This window comes from Clinocottus analis, unplaced genomic scaffold (genome assembly GCF_023055335.1).
Source record: "Clinocottus analis isolate CAN_PGR_092001 unplaced genomic scaffold, fCliAna1.0.p SCAF_30, whole genome shotgun sequence".
NCBI lineage: Eukaryota > Metazoa > Chordata > Actinopteri > Perciformes > Cottidae > Clinocottus > Clinocottus analis.
In genome coordinates, this window is record NW_027176043.1 from 369,579 (window position 1) to 391,245 (window position 21,667).

Here is a 21,667-nt window from a genome sequence, read left to right on the forward strand (position 1 = left end):
GTCCCCACAGCCCTATCTTTGACTCTCCTAAAATGTTCTTTATTACTAATTATAGGGTCTACCCAGAACCCCAACTCTTTTTTTTCATGAAATTGATAATTTAGTGTCAAAACAAGAATGGCCATATATTTATATTTATTTAAGTCCAAAACACCCTTGGAAAACTGTCTTTGCCTGATTCTATATTTTATATCATTATATTGTCATATATATGGATGACTGTGTTGGCTTCTGCTAGACCTGCCTCACTAATAGCTGTTATTCATACCATACATTTCTCTATTTCTCCCCACTCCAGAAATTAGTTAGTTTAAATCAACACTCAAAATATGGAACCAGTTTAGATGCCATTTTGGTTAACAAACTTGTCATGTCATGTCAGCACAAGCTGATTCAGTGTAAAATCCAACCAAAGTCAGGGTAGTTAGAACCTACTGATGATGCTGAGGCTACTTGTGACATGTCATGTGGCCCCTGCCACATAACTTCTAGAAGTTATTTAATGGTGCTCGGAGATGCTTTGTTCTCGTGTTGTTGGTTAATAAAACGTTACTTGGGGATACAGAAACATGTATACCTTTTCTTTTAGAAAAAGTGCATTGTTTTTTGTCTGTTTATACACTGTAAATTGCATTCTTATTTGTATTTAATTACTTAATGCATGTACAATTAAATTTGTTTGGTACCTAGTTTTTTACATAATGGTAACTTTTAAACTTAACTGCTGATACATGTGTGCCATGGAAACCTTTATAAACAAACTGTGAAAAACAAGTTAGTTAGTCCACCTTTCTTATCAGTTTTAATAACAAATGTTGTTATAGAATCCAAAAGACAATATACTCGATTCTCTCTCTCTCTCTCTGTATATACATACATACATAACTACGTAAATTGACAGTGGATACGAATGAGGCATTTAGCAGTAAATCATTTTTTTGTGTATTATTATTATTATGACATAATTTGAGGGAAACAGATATGTCTAGTCAGATGTGTTAAACTTTGTGGGAAATGTGAACTAGTGCTGTACTGTATGTCAAATTGTGTAATTTTCTAGTTTTAAATCAGTGTAAATTTCTTGTTGCCCCATTTCCACCTAAAAACAATATAGGTAATAAGCTATTTTAGGGAAAACGCAGAATATATGATGTAGATGCTTACATACAGATTATGACGGCTCACTGGTTTGTCACATTGTAATTTGTATGCATATTTTACAACTCTAAACTGTATAAACTTGAATGCCTATTGAATTTAAACATATCAGGTGACGTTCATTTGTGCATAACTGCTGTTGTATTCCAAAACTGCAGCCTCCCTGGACTGCCCGGAAGTACAAGGTGTTTAGTGCTCAGACACAAGTTGAAACATCAAGACTGGGCCAAGACACCAGCAAGGTGGAGGTAGGGTACTGGTGTGGGCTGGTATTAAAAATGAGCTATAGTTGGACCTTTTTGATTGAAGATGGACTCAAAATCGACTCTCAAACCGACTGCCAGTTTTGAGAAGATACTTTCTTCCAGCAGTGGTCCAGGAAAAAGTCTGCATCTTTCAAGAAGAACATGATTTATATACAGGCAGTGTCGATTCTTTAAAATTTTAAATGGGGTGACAGAAGGGGGTAAGCTGAAATTTAAGGGTGGTATATCATACACAGACACACACACAAACACACATACCTGGTGTCTTTATGTATTTATTTATACAAACCAGACAGTGAAAACAGACATCAGCCGTGTCTTGCCAGGAGTCTAAATATTGTTGCAAAAAGCCCCAAAAAAATTGTCTTTTTTTAAGACTTAAACACTGTCAGATATTACATATATTTGCATATTCAGCAACAAAACGATTCAGTTTTATTTTATTTCACAAACAATATATATTCAATTCTAAACAGCAGGTCATGGAGCTAAAAAAGAACAATTTGGCTATTGCCATGTTCGACAGCAAATTGTATCACAAACTCTTGCTGACTCTATACTAAATATAGCTCGACTTGATAATCTATTCTCAGCCATGGTAGAACATAAAAACGTAAGTACGCACTGCTAACGGGTAAAACTACAGCTATTTTACACTTCATAATGACAAATACTGTTCTAAATGGCCAATTTAATTTCTAATGGCTTGTTCTGTATGTATTAGGTTATCACATACAAAATAATTTATACCAAAGCTAGACTCGCTAGCTGGCGAAAGATAGGGTGGACAAAAGAATGCACACTTTTTTACTGTTACTGATTTTACCGTAGGCTACATGATGAAGTACCTTTAAAAACAGCCAGAAAAAGGCTTTTTTTTTTTTTTGCAAAAACGGTTAGTGGTATCAAAAATTTGATTTCAGAATAGCTTAACAGGTTACATACGTAATAAAAAGAAAAACTGAGAAAAAACTGCTGTAACATTTTCTGTCAGTCCACCTTACTGTAGTAAAGACAGTAGTAAGACGTTAGCTAAGCTAACAGTGGTAACTTCGAGGCTAGCGAGCACAACCAAGCTGTATAGCAAACGAGCTACTGTATCCTACCGACTTTTGCAAGCTTGCAATTAGGGCTGCAACTAACGATTATTTTAATAATCGATTAATCGGTCGATTATTTTTGGGATTAATTGGATAAAAAAATAATCATTTTAAAGCATTAATTTGCAACCTTTTGTTACAAAAACAGAACTGACAGTGCAAATTCATAGTGCAAAAAATCTTAAAAATAAAGAATTTATAACAAATAAAGAAATACAGATCAGAAAACTTAACAGGATTTGTTTAAATGTCAAAACTTGTTCTCTACACTCAGACATGCACACTCACAGACGCACACACTCACACACATATTTACGCATTGCTTCTCTTGAAGCCCCCCCGGGCATTTTAAAACAAAGACGTTCTCTAACCCAACAGCACGGCTCAAACACGGAGAATGAACGACTCGTTAGCGAGCGAACGACAACGGTTAGCCAAGCTGTTAAGTTATTGTACACGCAACGCGACTATGCAGTGACATACGAGATACAACGGGCTGCAGAACCTGCTGGACTTTCCGTCTGCTCCGCTCCACTCTGCTCCACTCAACTGTTTTGTTCAATACTCAAACATCTCCGCGACTTATTGAGTGGCATCATAATCGCGCGACACAATAAATCGATAATGAAATTCATTGCCAACTTTTTTAATTATTGATTTTTATCGATTCGTTGTTGCAGCCCTACCAGCAATTAAATAAACGATTAAAATTACAACGGAACTGTCTATCACATATTACCACCCATCACATTTTCTTGATTCACGATTCAACAGTACTGTACCTTCTTTCCATCACTGCAAGCCATCTGCTTTCAAACTGTTTTTTTCCTCACTGGAATGGAGCGGGAGATGGTCAACAACAGTGACAAGAGAGCAGAGCGGACTCATGGACTCAACCATTTTGAGGAAAGGGGGAACTTAAATATTTTAGAACAAGTTACCAAAGAGATCAACATATATATAATATATATATATATAAATATATATATAAATAAATATATATATATATATATATATATATATATATATATATATATATATATATATATATATATTTGCTCCTCCGCGAATCGCTACCTTAACGTGGTGGAGAAGTTTGAGTGGCTCAGTAATCCTGGGAGCTATATTGTCCGGGGCGTCAGCCCCTGGTAGGGTCTCCCAAGGCAAACAGGTCTCGGGGGAGAGCCCAGACTAAGAGCGGTTCAAAAAACCCTGATGGAGAGCAGCACTACGAGTTTAGTCACCTCGCCCGGACAAGGGAAACCGGGGCACCCTCCCGGAGCCAGACAAGGGAGGCAAGCTCGTCGGCGAGCGTCTGGTGGCCGGGCTTTCGCCCATGGGGCCCAGTCGGGCTCAGCCCGAAGGAACAATATGGTGCCACAGCCACTCCGTGGACTCACCACCCGCGGAGAGGATCATCGGGGTCGGGTGCAGTGCAGACCGGGCGGCAGGCCAGGCAGAAGACCTGGGCGAGCCGATCGCCGGCAGCATGGACTAGGTCTATGGACGTAGAACGTCACCTTGCTAGTGGGGAAAGAGCCGGAGCTGGTGCAGGAGGTGGAGCGGTACCAGCTAGATATAGTTGGGCTCACCTCCACGCACAGCAAGGGCTCTGGAACCAAGCTCCTGGAGAAGGGTTGGACATTGTCCTTTTCTGGAGTTGCCCGGGATGACAAGCGCCGGGCAGGATTGGGGATACTCACGAGTCCCTGGCTGAGCGCCGCTATGTTGGAGTTTTTTCTGGTGAGCGAGAGGGTCGCCTCCCTGCGCCTCCGGGTTGCGGCGAGTAAGGCTCTGACTATTGTTTGTGCTTATGCACCGAACAGCAGCTCGGAGTATCCGGCCTTCTTGGAGTCAGTTGGAGGGGTCCTGGAGAGAGCGCCTCCTGCCGACTCTATAGTTCTCCTGGGAGACTGAAACAGTCATGTGGGTAATGACGGTGAAACTTGGCGGGGGGTGATTGGGAGGAACGGCTTGCCCGATCTGAACCCGAACGGTGTTCTGTTGTTGGACTTCTGTGCTAGCCACGGTTTGGCCACCACAAACACCATGTTCGAGCATAAGGTGGTTCATAAGTGTACTTGGTACCAGAACACCTCAGACCAAAGATCAATGATCGACTTTGTAATCGTATCATCTGATCTGCGGCCGTATGTCTTGGACACTCGGGTGAAGAGAGGAGCAGAGCTGTCAACTGATCACCACCTTGTGGTGAGTTGGATCAGATAGCGGGGGAGACGGCAGGAAAGACCTGGCAAGCCCAAACGTGTTGTGAGGGTGAACTAGGAACGTCTGGCTGAGGATCCTGTCCGGAAGGTCTTCAACTCACACCTCCGGAAGAACTTTTCATGCATCCCGAGGGAGGTTGGGGACATGGAGTCCGAGTGGACCTTGTTCAAAGCCTCTATCCTGGGAGCGGCTGCCAGGAGTTGTGGTCGGAAGGTCATCGGTGCCTGTTGCGGCGGTAACCCAAGAACCCGGTGGTGGACACCGGGGGTGGGGAAAGCCATCAAGCTGAAGGAGGCCTTTCCGGCCTGGTTGGCTCAGGGGTCTCCTGAAGCAGCTGACGGGTACCGGCAGGACAAGAGGGCTGCAGCTGCGGCGGTAGCGGATGCTAAAACTCGGGCATGGGAAGAGTTCGGGGAGGCCATGGAGAAAGACTTTCGGTTGGCCTCAAAGAGGTTCTGGCAAACCATCCGGCGGATCAGAAAGGGAAAGCAGGGCCTACCCCAGGCTCTTCTCAGCGGGGGAGGGGAACTCCTGACTCGGACTGGGGACATCGTCGGACGGTGGAAAGAACACTTTGAGGAACTCCTAAACCCGGCCAACATGTCCCCTGGGGAGGGAGCAGCGCCTGAAGACCTTGGGGTGGGTGCACCTATATCCCTGGCAGAGGTCACTAAGGTAGTTAAAGAGCTCTTTGGTGGCAAGGCGCCGGGGCTGGATGAAATCTGCCCTGAGATGCTGAAAGCACTGGACATTGCTGGGCTGTCTTGGCTGACACGCCTTTTCAGTGTCGCATGGGGGTCGGGAACAGTGCCCATGGACTGGCAGACAGGGGTGGTGGAGACCGGAGAGTGTGCTTGAATATCGTGGTATCACACTGCTCAGCCTCCCGGGAAAAGCTTATGCCAAGGTGCTAAAAAGGAGACTCCGACCGCTTGTTGAACCTCGGATTCAAGAGGAGCAGTGCGGATTCCGTCCCGGTCATAGAACAGTGGACCAGCTCTTCACCCTTGCGGGACTACTGGAGGGGTCTTGGGAGTTTGCCCAACCAGTCTACATGTGCTTTGTGGACTTGGAGAAGGCTTTTGACCGAGTCCCTCGGGGGGGTTTTGTGGGGGGTGCTGCTGGAGTATGGGGTGCCGGATCCGTTGGCACGGGCTACCCGGTCTCTGTACGCCTGCAGTAGGAGTTGTGTCCGTATCCTCGGTATTAAGTCAGATACGTTCCCGGTGGGTGTTGGCCTCCGCCAGGGCTGCCCTTTATCACCGGTCCTGTTTGTGACTTTCATGGACAGGATTTCTAGGCGCAGCCGGGGGACGGAGGAAATTTGGTTCGGGGGCCTCGGGATCGCCTCTCTGCTGTTTGCAGATGATGTGGTCGTGTTTGCTTCCTCGGACCGTGACCTCCAGCATTCGCTGGGGCGTTTTGCAGCCAAGTGTGAAGCGGCAGGGATGAGAGTTAGTGCCTCCAAATCCAAGGCCATGGTTCTTTGCCGAAAACCGGTGGATTGCTCCCTTCAGGGAGCATAATAATTTTGCACACTCATAGTTGTCCAATAATTGTGCACACATAGATATTCTCTGAAGAAAGACAAAACCTTACTCTTGCTGTCTTAAATATTCAGGTCCCAGGTTTATTAACGTTTTAGATTAATCCTCAAAAATGCAACTTCTATAATAATTGTGCACAGCGTATTTATTTTATTTTTGCTTATTAAACTGTGAATTTGAGTTAGTTATTAAATACAAATCAAACCAAGAGTGAGATCAACTAGTTACACCAATACAGTGTTAATATTTAAACTTTGTGATTGAAAAGTTGGGCCCTAAGGTCAAAAAGGTTTGCATTAAAATATTTCAATTTAACCTAGAGTTTAAAAGTGTAGAAAAACATCGCTTGAAAAAAAGGAGCAAGTCAGCGTCTGGTCTGCCACCTTGTCACTATCAAAAATGTCTGCATAGTTTTTTTTAATCCAAAATGATGGCTATGCTTTTTGCTGCTAATTCACCCATTCACGCACACAATCACACCCAGTGGCAACGAACAGAGGGTGCTGGCCTGGGGCGGACATCAAACTGCCAACTTGGTAATCCTCCTCATCATTGTCATGATAATAATGAAAACCAACACAGATCCACAGCAGTTTATAAAATATAGTCACAAAATGCAATCTACTAGTTTTGTTTCCATGATTTTTGCTTTTTTCATTGCTTGGAACGATTTATTTTTTTGTCAGTCAGGATGACATTACGCAACCAAATTAAGGTTATTTAGGTTTAGGAAAACCATAAAACTAAATTGACATTGTTTATTTGTTGAGTAACATAAAAAAGTGCACAAAACCAATAAATGACTTCCTGTGGCTACTTCCTGTGACTGTGCTGTGATTTACATGTCGTCTGATGACCACCCTACCTCCACTCTTACCTCACATAGCAACATTTCACTCAGACAAACTGAGACATACAGCCAACCATTTACAGTAAAATATTTTATTTAGAAATGATTATTTGTTTTGAAAATAAGTTTAAGAAATCCAGTGATATATGTAAATAATCAATTATCAGGTTAAAGTGCAAAATACATTTTTTTATATAATGCATCTGTACAAAAATAACATTGGGGTGCGATATTAAAAGGAGGAAAATGTATTAACATGGCTTTGATCATTCTCAGTTGTTATAAAAAAATATAATTGCATAACAGTTGTGTCCCTTTTAAAAAAAAGTTTTTGGATTATAAGCTTCTGAGCAAAATATTTCACATTCCAAAACATCCATTAAAAAGTCAAGCTTTGATAACTAAGCACACACTTCTCCACTAAAGCCTAGAGTTATTTTCTGCGTTATTCCTTTAAGAGCTGGCTGGTGAAATGGTTCATCATTGGAGAGTATTCCCGCAGAAGCAGAGCTCTGCCACCAACAGCTGAAATTAATAAGTCTTTGGTTGTTCTTTGAGTCTTGTTGTCTTGGGTCCTGTTTTTCCAGTGTCCCCGTCCCTGCTGGCAGACTGATCACTTGATCTTGGCTGGCTTTAGTTCCTTGACCTGCATGTGTAATGTTTTGTGGACAGCCAGAGTCCTCGACTGACAGAAGCCTTTCCCACACTCCTGACATTTGAAAGGCTTTTCTTTGGAATGAATGTACCTGCAGGGTGGACACACAAATCAGCCAGTTAAAATTTAAGAAGAATCATTTCAAATTTCAGAACATTCAACAACATCATTAGGGCCCGAGCCACTGACAATATCAGAGCGGAGGACCTATTAAAATTCAAACGTTTATCATTATTATAATTATTTTTGCACTCTTTGCGCAGGGAAAAGAGGTGCTTGGGTTAAACCGACATTTTTCAAAAATTGACCACGAATCACACTTGGTTGAAAATTTCAATACAATGAGTTGTTGGAAAAAAGAAAATTGAAAGCACCCTCTGAACTTTCACAGCCCACACCAATCGCCCATTATGACCGATTGACTTGATATTTTACACAGATGTTTGGTTCCATCTACTCTACAAAAAATATTGTCGATCCGTTAAGCTCCGCCTACTTAAAATTTTCGCCATTTTGAATTTTGTGACAAAACACTTTTTTTCCAACTTCTCCTAAACGCTTGGTCCGATTCTTAGGAAACTTTCCGTGGATCATTGTTGGTTCAATGTGATCAATGTGATCTCATTGCGTTTTCAAAATATGAACCAATTAACCTCTTAGGGGTGTGGCTCAATATGTCCATACCCTTAACTTCTAAGTCACTCGGCCGAGCCTCACAAACTTTGTAGCATATGTCAACATGGTGTCCCTTAACGTACCCAAATTTTTCCAGAATATTTATACACTAGGGGGCACTGTAGTGAATCACTTAATTTTTGAAATCAAAGGATTTCAAAAATATCGAACTATGTGCGCGCAGAGCAGCGCCAAACAGACGCTTTTCCATGACAATGTAAGTTGTTTCAACTTGGCCGTACATGATGCAATCTGCATCGAATCTCATATGTCATGACCTCCTGACCCTGAAGACATTCATATGATAATTTTTAAACCTAGTCATAGCGCCACCTAGTGGCAACAGGAAGTTACATGTTTTCTAATTGTATACCATGCTCCTCACAGATTACTCAGATCCCTCTCAAAATGCGGATCTGTTGAATGGCGGTTAGTCTGAGCATCACGGAAGTTCAACCCTTCGCCATGAACGAATAAACCCATTTAACTCGACTCCACATCATCAGATCCTTTCCAGATTTAATATGTCTGATGAGAGTCCAGGCCTGAAGACATGTGCAGTCTAATTTTTAATTTTAGTCATGCTCCAAACTTAACTAAACTTGGCATTTACATTTAAAGGCAAAGATGTAGTTGCCTAATATAATTTGAATGCTTCACAATGCCACTTCGGCTCGATAGTGTTGTTCTCGGCCGGGTGAGCTAGCGACCCGCAGTCGTCCCCGAGGTGCTGTAAAGCGAGGGCCCGCTTACAGCTGCATGCAGCTTTAATTACTATTGAGACTTCAATATATAGTATTAGAAAAAATAATTATCTGGTAGTTTTGTGATATTGTCAGAATAAAGTCATGACAGAAGAGATTGCTTGGAGTAATTTGTGCATGTTTGTCTCTATTTGGGACTGTCTCCAGACTCCAGGATGTTTACCACTAAAAAGCTTGGGAAAGTCGATGTGAAGTGCACTTTATTGGAGACGGTGAGGTTACATTTGTGTGGACAGTAACCCACAAAATTCTAAAGAGAGTCTCATCTAAGGTTTCGCCGTGTGACACACGCTTTTTCATGTTTTCACTCGCTCACACGCCACACAACCAATATCTTACGGCAAAAAAAAAGTCTGAGGTGCATTGGTTCCTTTTTAAACTCTCCGACGATAGATGGCGCTAAGGAGCACATCTGTAAACCTATTCGCTGCATAGACACCCTGTTTACCCCAAACAGACAGTCGCGGGAGCAGCTGTCGCGACTGGGGGACCGCCGGCAGAGAAGAGCAGAGAGACCCTCCCGTCCCCCTTACCCTCTGTCGACAAAATCTCACGGCAAGGTTTTTTGAAAAGTTGGCAGCTCTGACAGTGTGACAATGGGGTCAATTTTGTGTGAGCAAAATCCTAATTTTGCTAATTCTTGAATTGTAAAAAACACTTTCTGAAGTCAGTATAAAGATGATATGGTAACATAATGCCAATATTACACTATGTCAGAACGAAGTCAATTGATTGCAATGAATCAGACATTAAATCACTGGTTTGATTTCGGGCTGTCGGTTTTCTGTGCATGTGATGTTACAGATGCAGCAAAAGCAGGTCAGCAGCAGGAAGCCGCCACAGAACATCTGACTGCAGTTATTTAAACACATTCTATATCTTGTGATCTCTTTTACAGTGACAGCATGTCATGGACTTTACAGCATTTCTTTAACGTAATCTTGTCAAATCATCAAATGTAAATTAAAGGTTTATATTACGAAGATACAATATACAATATTTGTACATCTGCTCTGCCTAATGAAAATGACCCTGATCCAAACTTACTGCTTACACAATTTGGATTGATGACATAAATAATGAATTGTGTCTTTGACAATCTTGGTATGCTGGTGGTTACATGCTAATTATTGAAGTCTACTCGGTAGATTCATTGTATTCTTTTCACATTAGCATTTTACAATATAAACCTTTCTCTATGTACCATTTTGTACTATTATTTTACACTTCTAGTCTATTTCCTTCCATTTTATGCGTGAAACTGCAGTATCTTGTGTTCTGATTGACTTGGATGAACTACTCTCTAGTAAGGCAAGGCAAGGCAAGTTTATTTGTATAGCACAATTCAGCAACAAGGCCATTCAAAGTGCTTCACATAAAACCATTAAAAGCAGATTTAAAAACAGTTAAGAAAACATTAAAACAGTCAAGAAAAAACACAAATAAAATGAATAAAAGTTGCAGTGCAGTTTAAGAAATAAAATGCAGTCGTGAGATGCAGCATTGAGTCTGCTTCAATTAAAGGCAACCTCAAACAGAAAAAGTCTTCAACCTGGATTTAAAGGAGCTGAGGGTCTCAGCAGACCTGCAGCTTTCAGGGACCTTGTTCCAGATATGTGGAGCAAAAAAGCTGAACGCTGCCTCTCCTTGTTTAGTTCTGAGTCTTGGAACAGAAAGTAGACCAGTACCAGATCGGGATGATTCATAAGGTTGCAGCAGATCACAAACATACTTTGGCCCTAAATCATTCAGAGCTTTATAAACCAGCAGCAGGATTTTGAAGTCAATTCTTTGTTTGGCAGGAAGCAAGTGCAAAGACCTCAGAACTGGAGTGATGTGATCCACTTTCCTGGTCTTAGTGAGAACTCGAGCTACAGCGTTCTGTATCAGCTGCAGCTTTCTGATTGACTTTTTACAGAGGCCTGTGAACACAGTAGTCAAGTCTACTGAAGATAAATGCATGGACAAGTTTCTCCAAATCCTGTTGAGACATAAGTCCTCTAACCCTTGATACATTCTTTAGGTGATAGTAGACTGACTTTGTAATTGTCTTGATGTGGCTGTTCAGGTTGAGGTCTGAATCCATAACTACACCTAGATTTCTGGCTTGGTTTGAGGTTTTTAACATCAGTGATTGAAGCTGAGCACTCACTTTCAATCGTTCATTCTTGGGACCAAAAAACAATAACTTCTGTTTTATCTTTATTTAATTGAAGAAAATTCTGGCACATCCAGATGTTGATTTCTTCAATGCATTTAGGCAGCCCTTGTATGGGATTATAGTCCCCTGGTAATATAGTTATGTAGATTTGTGTTATCTGCATAATTATGTTAACACACTTTGTTGTTTTTGATAATCTGAGCCAGTGGACGCACGTAGATGTTGAACAGTAGTAGTAGTAGTAATAATTGAAGTAGTTGTATAAAGACTAAAGAATAAAGCTCGAGAGAAAAATTAAAACCTCACTTATTATAACCACAACTAGACAATTGCTACATAAAGTGGGCCCGTTTCTCACCTGTGGTCCCGGAGATGGTCCTGTCTTCTGAAGGCCTTGTGGCAGATATCACAGGTATATGGCCTCTCGTCCGTGTGCGTCCTCTCGTGGATCAAGAGGTTGTAGGATTTGGTAAAATGGCGGCCACAGAACTTGCAGACAAACTCTTTCTTGGTTTTGGAGGGCAGTCGGCCTCTGCTGGACTTGCGCTCCGGTGAGGAGAGTTTGGTAACATCCAGGAGGCATCCAAGGCCAGCTGAAGTCGTGTGGTGAGATGAAGCCTGTGCTGCTACTGTGGCAGTGGCGGCACCTGTCATGCTCAGGTCTTCGGCCTTCAGATGATCCTCCTGAGTGGCTGCAGCTGCCAGGTTGGCAAAGTCAAAGCGGGGCTTGTTCTTGGAGCTCTGCCGCAGTCCCGCTGAGTCATGCTTGGACTGCAGGAGGTGAGGGAACATGGGGAGGGAGGCCATGGAGGAGAACTGGGTGGGCAGCTTAGAGATGGTGCAGCGGGGCAGGGCCAGCGGTGGGTAGCCGAAGGTCCACTGGTGGAGGTGGATGGCATGCAGCGCACTGAAGCTGTAGATGCTGTGAAAATGATCCGCTGGCAGCTGCAGGCCAGTGGAGCTCTGAAGGAGGGCGTAGTTAGCCAGCTGGAGGGACGGGTGTAGAGGGACTGGTGCTGGCAGAGTCTTGCTGCCCATGGCTGCGTCACGGAATCCAACAGGTCTTCTGATAGAGAAAAAACATGAACATACGAAATGATGCTTTGGGCCAAGTCACAATAAGCAACCCAGTCGCCACAATAAAATGCTACATATTTTTTTTCTGAACCAAAAATATGTTTTATATCAACATTTCTATATATTTACATATCAACACTATTGTGTTTTAACTGCTTGTAGCACTTTTGCCGTTGCAAAACTGGATTCAAACTTCAATTCAATTTAAATTCAAGTTTAGGCAAAAAGACTACCTGTCCAACTTTCGTGAAAGATCAAGATCAGCTTAACCCTTGTGTGTTGTTTGGGTCTGTGGGACCCGTTTAAATTTTTCATCAAAAGAAAAATGATACGATTAATTATTTTTTCTGACTAATTAGTCTCAGCTCATTTTCTGTGACAACATAAATTAAGAGAAATGTTCCAAATGTGCCCATCCCACTAGACATTTATATTACATACAGGTTGTTTGGGTCTTCCAATGGCCAAGTTTACAAAGCTGTGTGTGTGTGTGCGTGTTTTGTTTTCATGCTTTCATGTTTCCTGTCAGTTCCCACACAAGGTTGCAACATTGTTGATAAATTCAAGCACCGACACCTGTCTGCTCTCACGTTCCCACATATTTTAGCCTCTGTCTTGCGTGAACCAATCACAGTCGTGAATCTACACAATCTTTAGCCCATAAAAAATAACGGGTTGTGCTAAGCTAGCAAAAAAATTTGTCGCTGAAATCCCAGTCGATTATTGATGCGGCGATGTTTTATACCGAACTAGTTTCTTCAGAGCGTAACAGGATATTCGTTGCTAGTGGAGGTGACAAGGTGCTCTGTGTTGCCAGATTGGAAATGGAGAAATATCATACCAAAGGCTCAAAATGGTCGTATTTGGAGGATAATTATTGTGTATCTGGCAATCATGAGATCGGTCCACCAATGACAGTTCTCTCTACAGTCAGAGCTTGTGCAAGAATGTGAACGTAAGATACCGTTTACAAAACTTGTAAGGGCGTAATAGCTAGTTTGTGAATGACCCAGAGAAACACAAATATCCAACGAGGTAAAATCCCGGACGTTTTTGGAATCCCTGCCAAACACATTTTTTAGGTCTCAAAAAGAGGACATGTCCAGGAAAAAGAAGACGTCTGGTCACTATGTAAGCTAGAGTTAGCTTCCTATTCAACGACAAGCAACTTGAAGCTACATCTCCAGAATGTGCACCCAAAAGAACATGGCATAAAATGTGAAACTTCAGCGAAACAAACACGTCTGGATACGTATTTTTCTTTTACGTATTAATCACAAGTTCGTTGTATGCTTTCACAAAATTCTTGATCAGCACTTAGCATTTGTTTATTATTGTCCTTCATTTAAACCGCCATCCACAGAGAGCACGACGGTGCGGGAGAGAGAGAGAAAGAAAGAAAGAGTGCGTGCTGTCTTGGCCATTAGTTCATTTAATTATTTTTGTGTAGGTAATATGTTGTTGAATATGTTTAAACTTAAATAAATTACCCATACTAGTAGTTATGTCTCGTTGTTATTAATTTGTCCTGTTATTGACGTGCCTGTAGCGCAATGCGCACGCGCAACCAGAGATTTGAATATATTCGAATATACGTGTTTTTTTAAAGCGAATATTCAAATGTTATTTTTGAGCAATTTTGACAGTTATGCTATGTGTTTCTTACTGATGTTCTGATGATGATGTTATGTTTTACAAAGAAAATCCTTCTCCTGGGGTCAAATTGACCCCGAACACAATCCATGTAACTATTCTTGATAACAGAAATAGTTTTTCATTCCAAATGTTATAGATAAAAAAAAATAATAATAAAAAGATGTGCTTAGAAATAATATAAAGACATTAAAACACCCAAAAGATATCTCTTTCCAATTTTTTTTTTTATTTTTTTTATTTAAAGGGCTATTTAGGTAGTCAACAAACAAATATAAAGCACTTGACACTTAAACTTTTTGAAACAATACTAATTATAATAATTTTCTGGAGGTTTAGATTGCTGGGGTCAAATTAACCCCAAGGGTAAAAGATGTCAGTATATTTGAACTTAACAGGAGTGTTAAAATTAGAAAGTCCTTTGAGTTTCAGATGGGACACAACCACGGCTCCCGATGATCTTTGATGGAATGGGAACACATTGTTAGGAGACCAGGCTGAGTTCTGTGGACAGGTAGGCGGTAAGATTAGTCTCCCCTCATTGTGAGGAAGTGCATCCATTTTACAAACTGCAATTTTTCAGCTGTGTAAACTGATGAAGTGCTTAATTTAGAAGAGTAAGATTGAACAGGTTTGTTCAATGAAAAGAAATTCTTGAGATGAGACGATGGATATAAATCTGTGTGTGAAGTATGGAGCTGGAGTCAAGGTGGCGAAGGACAGGACTGTTTGTTAGGAAGTTGTTCTGGAATGCATCTACCCTATGAATGACAAATTGTATTTTTTATCTGTATGTTTGCATTGCTTAACTTTTTAACCCTCATCTGTGTTTTCTCAGAAATTGCGAATGGTTTGTATTGCATATAAAAAAATCCCATTTATCTCCTCAAACAAAGGTCTATTTGAATAATTTCAAAAGGTATTTTATACAGAAAACACCTGTGAGACTAGTAATACTGTGATTGACTTCATACAAAGACCGAATACTGTCGCAATTCAATTTGTAAACACGTTTGTACACACTTCCCTTCCCTTCCACTCCCCCGTCGACGCTGTGGAGTCCTTCCGCTTCCTGCGCTCCATCCTTACCCAGGACCTCAAGTGGGAGCTGAACATCAGCTCCATCACAAAGAAGGCCCAGTAGAGGATGTTCTTCCTGAGGCAGCTGAAGAAATTAAACCTGCCAAAACAATGATGGTGCACTTCTACACTGCCATCAATGAGTCCATCCTCTGCTCCTTCATCACCATCTGGCACGCTGCAGCCACTGCCAAGGACAAGGCTAGGCTACAGCCCATCATCCGCTCTGCCGAGAGGGTGATTGGCTGCAATCTGCCGTCCCTCCAGGGCTTTAAGGACTTTGAAGCGGGCAAGGAAGATTGTGGCCGACCCCTCTCAGCCTGGACATAAACTCTTTGTGTCCCTTCCCTTTGGCAGGAGGCTGAGGTCCATCAGGACCAAGACCTCCCGCCACACAGTTTTTTCCCAGCAGCAGTCGGGCTCAACAATAGAACCCGGGTCCCCCACTGACTGACTCTGTCTCCCCAAGGACCTTCTCTTTCCTTCTCTCCCCTGCACATCCCTCCACATCTCTCCACACCTCACATGATGGGTGAAGGGTAAAGTGGCGAGTGACTACTCACCACTTTACCTGTCACTTTAAAAATCATTCTGTGCACTTTACCTTTATTATTATTATTATTATTGATCGTTTTATTTTTATTTATTTATTTATACTTGCATCCTTACTTATTTACTGCATATTTTTACGGCATCCTTACTTATTTACTTATTACTTACTTGTTTTTATCTAAATGTTTATACTTTCACTTTGTATAGTTAAATGTGCTTTGTTGTTGCTGCTGTTGTTGTTGTTATTGTTATAGTCACTGATATGATGCACCTTCCGCCATGACAAATTCCTCGTTTGTACAAACTTACTTGGTTATTAAACAATTCTGATTCTGATTCTGATTGGGGAAAGGTCATGATTAGAGTTACCAAGTCGAACACTTGTTGCAGTTCTATAGCAGGATGTAAACTCCAACCAAGTATCTGTATGAATTTTAGAGGATTACACACTCATCACCAACCCAACCTCCTCCATTATGTATACCAAAAAGGTAAGAAATAATGAAAATGCAAAATATTACTAATTGAATTCTATATTTTATTCTAAACACTGCAACATGAAATGTTTTTTTTGCTCTGAGACTAAGGCACTGGCTGTTAAGATGTTTTTATGTCTGTATTTGTACTTAGTATAAAAAGAGTGGATTGGATAACAATATCTATACTATTTTACTGAAAATAAAAATCTACCGTATAGTCCTTTGAAGTTGTTTTTAATTGCACAAATCTGCATGGGCTCCAGCGCGTCCAGATCACTGACCTGCGAAATATTTGGATTTATCAGGGAGCTTCAGCTAAAGAGAGGCCTGCAGAGGGCCCTGTAGAGGCCTGCAAAGGTCTGAAGGGGGCTCTGCAGAGGCCCCCACACCCGGAGCCAGAGCTGCCCTGTCCGAGCTTGGGCTTGCATTTAAGATACGGACTTGAGTTGTTGTTGTTGTGCGAGGGTGCTGGAAGTCTGCATGAATAAACATGGCACAAAACACAGTGACTAATCTACAGTGGAAACAGTTAGAACGTGTGGAAACAGGCTGTCAGGCGAGCCGTGTGCTCACCCGACAGCCTGACAGCCTTCAGACGCACAACTACGCCTCTGTCATTTCCTGCATGTTGTCCTGCAATGTGGATCTCGTGGTGTCGCCTGAACACACCACTGCTTGCAGACTCCGGACCACAACACTGCACGCTGTTTGGCTGCGGCCTTCATCAGCCGTGCAGTGTGAACTGGGCGTTAGGCGTCCAACAATGGTTGTGTTTTAGTGGTGTTTGTCTGCAGAAGTCAATCCAAAACAATTGGCAGCGTTCCCAGAAACACGCCCGAGGCAGTTTAAGTGGATGAAATACCTGTGAGCTGTTAAACCAGGTTTGATTAGCAGGAACAACAATAGACAATAAAGTATCTGTGTGTGCTGGACAGGAGTCACACCACACAATGCTTGTACTGTACTCTAATCCATACATTTACTCCAGTACATTTTAGAGGGAACTTTTTACTCCTTTAACATTGACAGCTACTTGTATTATATCATAGCATATGATACACCTGTGATTCATCACATATTAAACGTTATAATAAATTACGTCTTCCACTATTAGACTATTTTTTTAGATGAAGACTATGAAAAATTACAACCACACGAGGAACACCGTAAGACTATTGTTCTCATAGTGTTTTGGTAATTTACCTCTTTATTATTTATGTATAAACTCTTTCTATGGATTACAATATATTTTTGTCACTTTGTAACTTGTTTTTTAAAAGTGCCATATAAATATAGTTATTATTTGTATTATTATTATTATTATTATTATTTTATGATAGAGTCAAAAAATAGTTGGTACTGTGGTAATAACCCAGGCTATATGTGACTCAGAAATATTGCTTGATCACATAATGTTAATGCAGAAAGTCCCATTTTACTTTGAAATGATTTAACTGAAATATATTTTCGCGTTTTATTAACTTTATGCTCTCGCAGAGTTTTTAAACACTTTGAACACTTTACTATTTCAGGGAAAACACAGTTGTGATATTGATAAAGAAAAGTAATTCAGATTATATTGATAATAATAACGTCATATTGTCATATTGACAAAGAAAAGTAATTCAGATGATATTGATAATAATAACAGTATAAATGGTAATAAATATTATAATTATAATTTATATTGTTATTATTATCAAAAAATTAAATCAGAAATGAACTTGGGATGGCTGATTATATCATATTTAATATATATTAAATATGTTGTAATCAGCCATCTCGAGTTTATTTCTGAAATAGACAATCAACAGTAATCTGATAATAAATAGTGAGAACTTGGGACCTCAAGAGGATCCGGTTCTAAAACAACGTGCTGCTGCTCCTGCTCTGATGGGACATCCCAGGTATTGATTGTTAAGCTCTTTGAGGAGAATTTATGATTTTGGGCGATACAAAATACATTGAATTGAATTCACACATATTTAGACTAATACAATAAAGTATACTGAAGATTATTATTATTATTACGTTGCCCTACAGTTTAGATGTTGTTCACATTCTACAAAGAGTTGGGTAATGTAGTGAATAAAGCAGAAAGCTGACTGTGGTCTAATGAGGAGCAGTGGAGCTCAGGCCCCCTGTGGTTCGATCCTTTTTGATCAGAACGCAGAAGTAATTGACTTATACTCAGAGGTCATTAGAGGAGATAAGTGCTGTGCTGCTGGGCGGCTCCTCACCTTTAACCCTTTGATGTCTGCATACCAGGGGCCTCGAGATCCCAACAGCCATGTGGGCCTCTGCTCTGGCCCAGACTGTGAGATACAGCACCTCCAAGCCTCGTTGTGAGGCTGAGACGCTGTTTTACACCTCCGTGTAAATGCGATCAGGCTGGTGGAGGAACACACCTCCTTCCATGATCCACAGTGTCAACTGTTCTTACAGAAGCATCAAAAACACACGACCTCAGGTTACATATATATATATATATATATATATATATATATATATATATATATATATATATATATATATATATATATAAAACAAATTTGTGTTTTGTATTTGTTTTAGTGCCCTGATAAAGGTAATGTGCTAAATGAAAACAAACACAGAGTGGCTGTTTCAAGAGCATTCCAGTTCTTTGTTGGGCAATACGTGGACATGAGCCCACCTCATCCTTCATTAGGAGGAGTTCACTAAACCATTTGTACCCTGACGATGATGAGCAGCAGTTCACAGCTGTGGAGCTGCTGCAAGAGGTACAGGCTGTCTTCCACAGTACAAAACGTTGTATTCTAAAATCCAGTTAGACATTTTCTTTTTTTCAGAAACAATTTCATAAGTTGCTTAGCTGCCGTGTCCAAAGCTTTAAAACACAAACTGGAATGTTGAGCAGTGGAGGAACGCTTCCGTACGTTTTATAAAGAATCAAACCTTTCATCACTATTTCCATGTTATGTTACTTTATACTTTGTTACATTTTAGGGGAAAATATTGTCCTTTTTATTGCCCTGTTTCTGATCATTTAAGAGAGCATGTAAACCTCTAATACATTGTTTTAGGGTTAACATTAGCACAATTTCATTATGGCTGCTTACACATTTAACACATTGATACACTTTTAAAACTCTCAATCGTTCGACGAGGACTTCCACTAACTAACACTGAGTAAACTGTACACCCCAGCTCGTTCGCTCCGTTCGGCTTCTGCCAATCTGTTTGTAGCTCCGTCACTCCGAGCTAAACACTCAACAAAGTCACGAGTGTTTGTAGTCCTGGCTCCTGAATGGTGGAATGAGATGTCTAATGACATCAAGACAGCAGAAAGTTTCTACATCTTCCGTCGCAGACTACAAATTAGGGCTGGGTAAAGTTTAAAAAATGTAACAGATTAAACACATTATTTTTCTGCAATTAATCGCATTTTGCACCAAATTCAAAAATGAAAACTTGTGTATTGCGTGCTTTTATTTTGAAGTAATATGTTATCAGAATAAGAGAACAGGTACTCACTGAGCAACAGCAAGTTAACATACATAAAGATATAGTATAAAACTCTGTTTTCATTTTCTTTTTTTTAAATCAGGGAGCAACATAAACAGTGTGTTCAGTATTAAGGGTCCCAGTTAGGAACAAGCCACTCCTTCTTTTGTTCATGTTCAGTTTGTTGCTTACCTTAAAGCTGTATGTTAAAGACCAGCAATTGATTAACTTTATACAAAAGCAATAAATGCGTTTGATGTTTTCCAGTTAGTTCAGTTTTTCTTACTCAGTGAGAAAAGTCCAGTCTGTGTTGGCTTGGACAAGTGCAATGAACAGTGTCGTTGTATTACATTTATGGTGTGCATCTTATTTATTTATTTTTAATTTTTAAATTAATCTCACGTGGGCTGGATTGGGAGAGCCGTAAAACGCCCAGGTCTGAACTATACCGTTTGGGAGAGATTTAAAGTGCAGCACCTGTGTGCGGCAGTGAAAAGACCCTCCCAATGCAAAAAAAAAGTTAGCGCATAATCAAATATTAACGCCGTTAAAGGATTGCTGAGTTAATACTGCATTAACGCGTTAATTTGCCCAGCCCTACTAACACATCTTTTTTGACTACACCTTGAATAAGGAAGGTATCAAAGTAATAGCACTTTTGTAGCACTTAAATGGCACTTACTGATAGCACTTTGTAGTTTGACTTCATTAAAGAAATTGTACTTTCCTGATTCTTGTTGTTCTGAGTTTGTACTCACGGTTGAATGCACTTATTGTCCTGACTTACTGCCTTGGATAGAAGCGTAATGTAAACGGAGCTTTCAGTCGACACTAACATGAACAGCCTTCAGGCCGTCACACCTGCCTCACGACCTGACCCCTGACCTGACCCTGGCCTCGACACGTGCAGAGCTCTCATCTTCGGTCTGTGCTGATTGTGCGAGGCTCATAACTAAGATCACAATTCAAACTACACTTTCATCAGTTGGAGTTCTGTTGAGTGAGGGATTTCCATCATATCTATTATTATTATTATAAATATTATTATAATAATAAGTATTATTGGTATTATTTTTATATTTAGCACATAACCTGCTGTTGATTATCAAAGCTGGTGGCTATTTAGAATTTGAAGAAGAAAGCAATACTTGTTTCACACCAGTACATCTTTTCAGGGGAAAACTTTTCATCTTTTAAAAGTAAATCTCTTTAGATTCACCATCACTGTGCCTTTATCTGAAATGCTGAGAAACCAGCGCTGTTTACCAAGACTTTAAGAGGTGATAGACAACCTGTTGCACTCTGCACACTCAAAGTGTGAACTTCCTTTTAACGTGAATAAAACCCGACAATCTGATCTGTGATGAGTTTTGTTTCATTTGCATTTTGAAAATAAAAATAAAGACTTACCAATAAAAGCTCTTCTTAAAATGCTCCTCTCCACTCGGAGGTCCAGATCTTGGAAGCCACGGAGCTGTCCGGTTAATGAGCCATGTTGCTCCAGGGTGCTGCTGCTGCGGGCAGGGTGCTGCTATGGGACGCCTGTCTGCTCTCACTGCTGCTGCCTCTTTATCTCCGCGCAGTCCCACTCCTACTGGCGCGTCACGCAGCCAACCCACACGAAGCCGAGCCCACACGAGCCCACACGGAGCCCACACTAGCCCACACGGAGAAGAGCCCACACAAAGTCCGCACCGACCCCCCTCGATTTCCTGCAGCAGGAGCATCGCTGCTCCATGAGCGCGTTTCAAGTGCTCGGTGCCATGTCGGCCCGCTGGAAGGTGCTCACGCACTACTTTTAATGATCCCAAAAGTGTTTGATACAACAATACAACTATGAGTTCACAATGTTTAAGCTTTAGTTCTACGGCCAGTGTTTCTGTCTGTCTGTGTGAGTGTTTGATATCTTATAATCCTTGAAGCGATCATATCTGG

General features: G+C 41.0%; 1 protein-coding gene across 3 annotated transcripts; it reads right to left on the bottom strand.

The window, feature by feature from the left end:
- Positions 1-7,293: 7,293 nt before the first annotated feature.
- On the bottom strand, positions 7,294-21,258 carry osr1 (odd-skipped related transcription factor 1). 3 transcript variants are annotated; one of them, XM_068595499.1, is made up of 3 exons: positions 21,143-21,258; positions 11,764-12,471; positions 7,294-7,896 (listed from the first exon to the last, which is right to left on the bottom strand). In XM_068595499.1, the coding sequence occupies exons 2-3, from the start codon at positions 12,441-12,443 to the stop codon at positions 7,764-7,766; spliced, it is 813 nt and encodes a 270-aa protein (XP_068451600.1). In that variant the 5' UTR covers positions 12,444-12,471; positions 21,143-21,258; the 3' UTR covers positions 7,294-7,763. The 3 variants fall into 3 exon arrangements, with proteins under 3 accessions (XP_068451600.1, XP_068451603.1, XP_068451601.1); XM_068595502.1 differs by lacking the exon at positions 21,143-21,258 and adding an exon at positions 18,487-18,615; XM_068595500.1 differs by lacking the exon at positions 21,143-21,258 and having other exon boundaries at positions 11,764-12,641.
- Between the last annotated feature and the right edge of the window lie 409 nt (positions 21,259-21,667).

What these genes read in the sequence shown, in the direction of transcription:
- osr1 (XM_068595499.1), bottom strand. Translation starts at nt 12,443, where the DNA reads ATGGGCAGCAAGACTCTGCCAGCACCAGTCCCTCTACACCCGTCCCTC. An exon ending in GACCATCTCCGGGACCACAG is followed by an intron (nt 7,897 to 11,763) that starts GTGAGAAACGGG and finishes TCCACCCTGCAG; the next exon opens with GTACATTCATTCCAAAGAAA.